At 42.6% G+C, this 9,373-nt stretch overlaps 1 protein-coding gene across 1 annotated transcript in view; it reads right to left on the bottom strand.

Annotated features, from left to right (window-relative positions):
- GPM6A (glycoprotein M6A) overlaps nucleotides 1-8,767 on the bottom strand; it is a 328,162-nt gene extending 319,395 nt beyond the window's left edge. The window contains exon 1 of the mRNA XM_035004302.1: nucleotides 8,604-8,767. Within this exon, the coding sequence (XP_034860193.1) occupies nucleotides 8,604-8,607 (4 nt within the window). The 5' untranslated portion in view covers nucleotides 8,608-8,767. The remainder of the gene's footprint in view (nucleotides 1-8,603) is intronic.
- Between the last annotated feature and the right edge of the window lie 606 nt (nucleotides 8,768-9,373).

The raw sequence follows: 9,373 nt of genomic DNA, 5'->3' as shown, positions 1-9,373 counted from the left end.
CTGCCATGATGAATCCTAAATACATTTTACATAGACAAGAGTCAAATCCTAAATACCTTTTACATAGACAAACTCTAACTTTCTACTAAGGGAGCAAGGGTAGGCAGTATTAGACAAACAGTGTAACGGTAAGAATGTTTGTTGGTTTCTTAGCCAATTCTCTAAAAGTTGCTGCCTTCAGAGTCTGGACATGACCTCAACAATGGGGAAGAAAAAAACACATTCATATGTTCAGTAAGTGCCATAACAGATGTAGAGATAAGACACTGAGAGCATACAGAAACGATAGACTTTCATCAGATGCAGTGTTTACTGAACTCCAGGCCCTTGTGCACCATACTCACGGTTTTTACCATATTACCTAACAATGTGGAAAAATGTAACAATTGACTGAGCATTTATTATAGTCAGGACTCTTTTCAAATATCCTTTTTTTTTTCCCTACAAACATCCCTGTAAGATAAATATTGATGGTATTATCCCCCGAGAGAGCCAGAAGTTTCCGTGACAAACGTGCCCAAGCTCCACGTACATGAATTAGGATAAGAATTTATTGAAATACTTATGTTTTAACTACTTCTGCAGCACCAAATTGCCTCCAAGTTATACAGTTGTCCCATGTTGATACCATCATTACTCTCATTTACTTTATGTTTTAAAACACAATTTTTGTTTTTAGTAAAATATATTGTCAATAAAACTTTAAATCTCTACCATAAATAGTCAATATTTCTTATCTTAAAAACAGTGACTACCAAATGCTCAAAGTCTAGGGCCTGCCCTCTCTTTATTATAAAAGGAAATACCTGAAATATCATTGGTACTTTTTAACTATTTGGCTGTTTTTTGACTTGAGTATCACTTTATCTAAACCAGGATGCATTTAACATGGTATGGATATGGAGATCTGTTAAGGTAAAATTGCTGTGAAATGCGTAAAACTAATAGCACTAAATTAGGATTTCTTCTTGGTTTAATCAAAAGAATTGAAAGAAAATTGAGATGAGAATAATTTTATCATTGTAACATTCAATTTTATTTAATGCCATGTTCTTGAACCACCTAAAATCAGATCATGCCCACCTGAAATGGAAAGACAGTATAACATAGCGTCTGGGAGCACAGACTGCCTGAATTCAAATCCCTTCTCTGCTGCTTACTACTTCAGTCACTGTGGACAAATTATTTAAACCTCTGTGTAAAAATGAAGATAATAATAATAATATTTATATAATAGAACTGTTACGTAAAGATTGAATCACGAAGTACTCATAAAGCACTTAACACGTATTCAATACTGTATCTGTTAAATATATAAAATTAAAATACCTTGCATCTCACTAGTATGTACCCCATACTTTGGAAAACACTCAACTGGGCACATGGTGGGTATTTTTCATGCAGGAAATATATTTAAGTTGTGCTAATGAAGTTAAGTCAAGCAATAACGTTTTGCATTTCCATAGAGAAACAGAAAGGGCCTGGCAAGGACTAAGCCAAGCATGATTTAATAATTGGGTGTAAGAAAAAGCTAAGGGTGAGCAGATGAAATTAGTCTGTAGTTTCTTTTGTTTAGGGAAAAAGTGCATAAAAGGGAACAGCAGGAAACAACACAGTGGTGAGGCTAAATGGCATGGTAAGCTCTGTGCTTGAATGGAGTGTGCTGATCACCATCCAGGGATGATTTTCGGGGAATGGAAGAGGGGAAGTAACTAGCACAGGAAAAACCACCAGAGCCCAGGCCGGAGGGGGAGGACTTGAATGAAAGCAAGCTTCATGATATATGGTAAAACAGTGCAGACGTAAGAGATGTTAGGACCTTAGATCCTCCAAGCCAGGTGTATCCAAGAGTCATCAAGAAAAGGTAAAAGGCGAGAAGAGAGAACCTAGATCCAGGAAGGATGTAATTAATTCAGTTTTGAACATACGGAGGTTGGGGGAGTAGAGGGACCGCTGGGTGGGGGTAGGCACACCTGGGTATAGCGATACCAATTTGGTAGTTACGTACACATAAACACTTAGAAATCATAAGCAATCTTCAGGGGAAGAGTTTCAGTCATCTCTGGAGAGCATCACCCCATCATAAGGCTAAGAAGTGACTGGTGCAGAAAGAGACAGACAGCACCTAGTAAGTTTAACAGAGAAAAGAAACAGAAATATAACAGCATTCCCAATGCACAGCTCTTGGTAATGTAACAGCACTCCCAACACATAGCTCTTGGTAACATTTTTTAGAGTTAGGAACTGGATTAGAAATTAAATGTAACATATTAGAGATACAGGTAAAGGAATAACACTTATAATGGTAGCTCAGTTGGCTTGATGAAGGAGAGAGAGGCAGGCATTCTAGAATGGTTATTTCTCAAAGCATGCCCAGACTCCCTGCCTCAAAACTGGCTAGATTGCATGTTAAAACTTCAAGTCCACCTCTCAAACCCAAACCTTCTCAATCTGAATCTGGCAGTGGGACTCAGGAATTCGTAAGTAACATATTCCCTAAGTTATTCTAATGAGACAATATAATTAGAGGTCAGAACAAGAAATTTTATAGAAATAGCAAGAGATACTTATTTTGCTATTATATAGTTTTCGTGTATCTTATATATTATGCAGTAAGTAGTGAGTGACTATTTTGACAGGTGATCTTAACAAACAAAAGAAAAATTTGTTTTAACTACATGTCATATTACCTTTGGACTTCTCATGCATTATTCTAATTATACTGGTTATGTAGGTCAAGCCTTTGTTTCTTGGTGAGATGGGGTTGTGTTTGTTGTATAGTGTAGTATGCATGAAGTATATGACTTCACATTATCTATCCTCATTTCCTCATCTCTTGTCAAATAGTTGAAAATAGAATGACCTCAAATTAACCAAATTGCAAGTCAGAATCTAATTCTTTTTTAAGGCCACTAAGTTTCTAGGTTGAAACTGATTCTGTCCTTGAGTTTAAACCCATCTCATTCACGCTAATTTTTGCTTCTCCGTTGTCTAGGAGAAAGCCCTATATTTTTGTATCAGAAATACAAACTGACCCTCTCCAGTTAAAAATGATAAAATGAGTATTTACATTTAAAGTTTTGTTAAATCCTACATCTTTAAGTTAGAAATATATGTTCCAAAAATAAGAATATTTAAGCCTATACTTATTTTTAGTCAACACTTTACCAGTTCAAATTATGTGTTTTGTATAATTAATATGTTTTTGAAAATGAAAGCAAGCTTCTGAGCAGTTCATCACAAAGCATTTAGTTTATTATGATGAGAGGATATTAAATAAAGGATTTATTGACCTACATTCCAGTTTATGACACAAACTCAATTCTAAGTGAAATAAATAGTAATTCACAATAGCTTTAGAAACTCCAGATTTAAATTAAAATAAGAAAGACTAACTGAGCTTATTTGAAATTATTTTGAGTAGAGCTTATCCCAGCATCCTCCTAACACATTTGCACCCAGGCATGGATTTCCACACTCAAATGTTCTGCTGTGAAATTTTAGTGTGACTGCCTAGATTTCTTCATATTTCTAATTAAAGATCCAGTCCTTTATCATTTGTGTTTCAAAAAACTTACATCAAATTTTCATTTGTAAACCTGATGATGTCTATATGGTGAATCACACTTAAAGACATCTCTTTTAGAAATGAGATCCATCAGCCGGCTACTACAATTTTTTTCTCTCCTTGGAGAGTATATTTCTCCTCAGGTCAAGAGGAGGGATCTAATACCCCTCCCCTACAGCTTCCGCCTGGGTTCCTTGGAACGCTTGTCTTAGGAACGTTGCCTCTCAGAATCCAGCTGCCATTTTGTGAAAAGCCCAAGTCACTTCAAGGCAGCCCCAGCTGAACTCCCAGCCAAGGGCTAGCATCAGTTGCCAATATGTGGGAGCAACCTTAGACAATCAACCCAGTCAAGTCTTCAGATGCCTGAATCCCCAGAAGATACTAGACTGCAAAGGCACCAGACTTCAAACAAGAACTGCTCAGCAGTCAGCCTGCAGAGCCATGAGAGATAATAATAAATTGTTGTTTTAATTCACTAGTTTTGGGGATACCTGTTATGTAGCAAAGATAACCAGAACAGTAGTTTATCTTTCTCTGTTCAGGTTCAGACTATAAGACTTTCATAATTTTCCAGGGGGAATAATATACTAGAGGCCAAATGACCCTTAAAAGTTTTACCTAGTAGGGGCACCTGGGTGGCTCAGTCGGTTAAACTTCCCGACTCTTGATTTTGGCTCAGGTCATGATCTCAGGGTTGTGAGATCCAGCATGTGGAGCCTGCTTAAGATTCTCTCTCTCACTCTCCCTGTGCCCCTCCCTCACTCTCTCTCCCTCTCTTTAAAAAAAAAAGTTTTACCTAGTAGTCTAGCACCATTAAACTGTTCTTAATTTGCTTAATGGAAATAGCTCAACCTTATCTTCTTTGCATGTTTTTCCCTCTAATTGTTACCAAATCAAGATCTTACCTGCATAAATGTATTGAACCTTGCCCACTCCCTCATCAAACAAAAGGGAAAACAGAATTCCCAAGACTTACATGACCCACCCAAAGATATAAAGCATTATCATCCGTTCTCTTTCTCCTTCTTCAAATCTTGGCTCTTTGTACCCTGTTCATAACTGCCTCCAGGGGGCCATATTTTTCCCAAAACTAGTGTAAGTTTAAGACAATGTCATGTTTCATTATTCTTTGCCTAAATTTGCAAATAATTTTACAGATCCTTAACCAAGCCCAAATGTATTGAAATTGATAACAAAATATTTCTGCCTGATTTTCTTCTCATCAAAACTTAAGACTCCTTGATCTAAAGCTGAATGTTAAAGATGTCACATTTCACTGCTCTAATTTTAGGGCATTTAGTACATTTTATGTGGTTTATGTTCCTCTTCCTGCAAGTGTTTATCCTTTCTTTTCCTATCCCTCAACCAGCACTCCTTATATTCTCACTTTCAAACAGGTAATTCATTGTGCGGGTTTACCTCTTACTAGAAGTTGGTAACTATCAAATCTTTACTTTCCTTCTTGTTCCTGTGCTCTGCTAAATTCTCATTATGTATTTCCAACATACTAAACATTTGGGTTTACATGTCTAGCTATCACCTCTTAATTAACATTCCAAAAATGAAATTATTCTTCTGTCCAAAGCATCAGGAAAATAAAGCATCGGGTTAATCCTTTAAATATTCTATCAGGGGACCCATTATTTCCCCAGTTTTCAATGCTTCAAATCTCCAGAGAGAGATTATTCATTTTCCTCATTATTGCTCAATTGATTGATACTATAGATTTCTCATTAGAAATATCCTTCATCTATCTTTTTTCCCCATTTCCACTCTTACCACTATTCCACTATGGCTAGTCTAAATATATGTCGTATCATTTCAGGATTACTTTGACACCTGGGTCTATCTTCTGGGTCTATCTTCTCCAACGTATCCTTTGTCTTAAACAACACTGATCAATTCATCTCCTTTAAGCACTAATTTCATTGTAATTCTTCTGTGCTCAAAATTCCTCCATGACTCCCTATTTCCTATCGTGTAAATTCTAAATTCCTCTGGTTACTTTTGAAGGCTCTCCAAAATCAAGGGCATCCTGTCCACTCAGCTCCATGTCTTACTGCTCCCCAAAACTGATTTCCTTCCTGCTTTGAGAAGAGACCCATTGTTCTAGCCAGAACACTTCTTCCCTTACCAAACCCTTCACATCCCCCCAAATCAGGTTCGCTACCACTCCCTCCATGAAACTTTCCACAATAACCTGTGGAACTAAATAATGCCCAATATCATTTTTTAAATAAAACAAAGAGCAGTAGGTGATGAGATTAGAGGAGAAATTAAAAATATTCCTGACCTATCTCACTAATAGAAGCTTGCAGGTCAAAGTTAGCCTTGCAGCTAAAATGCAAATACTCTTGGCAAAGAGTTAGTCCTGCATTTTTTTTTAGTATGAAACACTTCATCATATCCTTTCTGTAGAGCAATATTTGAGGGCAGAGGGAAAACCCTGTTGCTTAACTAGATAAGCTGAAGGCATCACTGAGGGAAGAAAATAAGGAAGCAAGAGATGCCAAAATGTCAATTTGCCTACTTTGCAAATAACCTTTCTTTCTTTTTTTTTTTTTTGAGAATTAGCCTTGTGCATTATAGATATAACTATAAATTATTCAGAATATTTGATTAACCAATTACTCTCATTCTTCTACAATGCTAGAGTATGGATTTCTTCTGAGTCAAACAAGAATTGATTGCTATATTCACTCCCATATTATCATCTTCCTTTCTATAAATGATAAATTTCGGTTGTCATGACACCAGAAAAAGATGGATTCAGCTTGCTGGCACAGCCAGGCATTCTCCCAAACTGTTTTTCCCCTTCTTCCTAGCAATGTTGACTCCAATGTCCTCACCCCCTGCTACCACTAAATAAAAGAATTTCTAACGTTCTGTGGTTTTCACAAGTAAATTAAAAGAAGAGGAGAAAGATGACCTTAAGTGACCAAGTGTTTTCTCTCTAGTTTCTGTACATATTTCCTTCCTTCTGTCTCTCATCGGCCCCCATCTGCTCGGTGGCTCTTCCTATTTCTGCACTTCATGTCTGGGCCACTGTCCTGAGTCTTGGCATCTTGATCTCACTCTCCATTGCTACATATTTGTTCTTTCTTTATTCCCTGACCCCTGAGCTCTCACTTGCTTCCTCTACCCAAGCTCTCTTACTAGCCATCTGACACCAATGTGAGTTTTTAGTGACCTCAGTTTCAATAAGAAAAATGTAATGTGTTCCTCGTAGAAGAAGGTGGAGACAAATTGTAGGTATCTGTCAGATTACAGATAGGGAGGAGAACCTGTAAGAGTTACAGACCAAGCTCAGGATGACCCTAAGGGCTCAGGTGTTAGCTCCACCTCTTTTCCATAATAACACCTTCCTATAACTGGGATCATGCCTAATTTATCCAAGGGCTACTGAAGTAAAATTCAGAACCAGCTGTTTTCATTATAGTATGGAAATGCAAGCTAGAGAAACAATTAACTTCAAAATTAAGAGTACCTTACTGTTTGATAGATAGTCCACTCAAGCTTAAGGTTACAAGGTAAATGCTTTCCTTCTTTCGAGAGACTGTACGTTGGATACAAATCACATCTTAGTGCTTTTAGTGGGGTAAATGAATAAATTCCATTAAGTCAATTATTTTGGCTTTCCATTTATGACAGCTTTTTCCCTCCATGTGTTATTCTAACAAGGGTTTATATCCCCACGTACAATGAAAAGAAAGAATGGAAGACCAAGCCTGAAATACTTTCTGCCACACTTGGGAAAGTGTTTTATCTTTCCTTTTTAACTTGGAAATACTCCTTCAATTTCAGAAAACTTTTAAAGACAGATCTCCATTCTGGAGATCATTTGCCACACTGCTTTATTCAAAGGCCCTAAAAATGGGTCTTTCTAAGACTTCCGGGTCAAGCAAAAAGAAACTATGAATGTCCTGACCACAATTAACATTCATAGGCAAAAATGTCCTCAGCTTTCTCCCTTTTCCTTTCTCCTAAGTTGGCCAGTGTGTATAAACTCCACCGATTAGCAGTCAGAGCCTCCCCTAACCCTTGAGCCTGTGGGAACTTAGGAATTTCACCCCGAGCACGTCCATCCCAAAGCCTCCTTTACTCTGGAAGAAATCCTTTACAACAAAGGACAAGGGAGAGGCCGGGGGAGGGGCGCGCGACGGGCTCGGACGAGAAGAAATGAGTGAGTGTGCGGGCGTTGAAGAGGAAACCCGACTGCGGGGGGGTCGCTGATCAGTGACCGGGGAAAGCAGCACCGCCCGACCCTGTGACACCCCGAGCAAAGCAAAGCACGTCGGGGGGGTGCGTGTGCCCCCTCGCCCGCGCCTCCCTCGCTCTCCGCGAACTCTCCTCGGGGGACCGACCTGGCCGCGCCGGCTTTGGCTCGACCGTTTCGCACCAGGTTCTCCCACCCCTCCGCCCGACCCAACCACATTCCTGGGGCCGGTCCAAGCTGCCGCCGCCACGCTCCGGAGGAGTGGACCCCGTCCAGAAGCTCGAGCAGGGCGGCACTGCGCGAATGCACCGCCCGGCGACCCGGGCGGGTTTGGACGCCCTTCAACCAGCCATCTGCCCAGCCGGGCGCGGGCAGAGCCCAGCGGCCCTCGGCCTCCACTCCAAGCCTTCTGCGCAAATGCGGCACTCCGGCGACACAGGGACTTGTCGCAAGTGCCCCCGAGCTCGCCCCGCGCCGGCACCTCCCGCACGGGAACCTGTGCGAATGGAAGTTGTGCGAAGTTTGCGCGTCTCGTGCCCCGCCTCACCTTGCTGCCCGACCCGCGCGCAGCCCGCTCGCTCCTTGCGACCCGGCTCCCGCAGCCGCGCTCTCCTGCTCCCCCGCCGCCGCGCGCGGCGCCCCCGGGCCGCCGTCCCCGCGCGCTCGCGGCCGGGGGCGCCGGCGCAGGGTCCCGCGGGCCTCCCTCCGGGTGCCGCCGCGGCCCCGCCGCCGCGCGCCCGGGACAAGTGCCGGGACAGCCGGCGAGGCCGAGCCACGTCCACTCTCTTTCCGCGCCACCCGCCCCGCCCGCGCACTCACCCATGGCCCGACGTGCTGCTGCCCCGCGTCCCTGGACGAGCGGCCCCAGGCGAGCGCGAGGGACCAGCTCCCCCAGCCGCTCCTCAGCTCGCGGCGCCGCGCCGAGCGGCTCTCGGGGCTCCCAGAACCTCCGAGGACGCGCACAGCCCTCCCTCTTCCCACCTGCGTCCCCAGGCTAATGGCTACTGCCCGGCCCCTGGCGCGCGCTCTCCTCCCCGCGCCCCCCACCCCGCCCCCTTTCGCCCCGCCGCCGGCCACGTGCAGACGCCTCCCCCCTAAACGTTGGCTGCACCCGCAGACACACGCGTCGTCTCAGCCCCCCACCAGGGACCCTGTGGCCGAAATAACAACCCCTAACGCAGAGACGAGGAAGAGATCATTGCACAAGAGACAGATTTGATAGGAGGACTTTACATTCCCTAAGAGCTTCTCTTGCCTTCACTGTACCATTTTTCCCCCTTAATAACGGTATCACTAGGGACAAGAGGAAGAGAAAATTCTCCTTTTATTTTACGTTAGGTCGCCCTTCTTTCTTCTACGTTATGTATGTTGGCTTCTGTAACCCGGCAAGGCTGTGAAGTCCTAAAAGCGCCCCTCCCCCCCACACACCCACGCCCACCATAATATGCAGAAGTCACCTGGAAAATAAATGACTCAATCCAAGAGGCAGCTGGCGCTGCAGAAAGAGCACTGGGCTTATCAGCCAGGAGGGATGAATTGTGATTCTGGCTCTACCACTGATATACTGGGACTCAGTTTCCTAATTTGTA

The sequence above is a fragment of the Mirounga leonina genome, unplaced genomic scaffold (genome assembly GCF_011800145.1).
Source record: "Mirounga leonina isolate KUSES-001 unplaced genomic scaffold, KU_Mleo_1.0 Mir_128, whole genome shotgun sequence".
Classification (NCBI taxonomy): Eukaryota; Metazoa; Chordata; class Mammalia; order Carnivora; family Phocidae; genus Mirounga; species Mirounga leonina.
The sequence above is the reverse complement of the archived record's forward strand: the minus strand, read 5'-3'. Positions and strand labels throughout refer to the sequence as shown.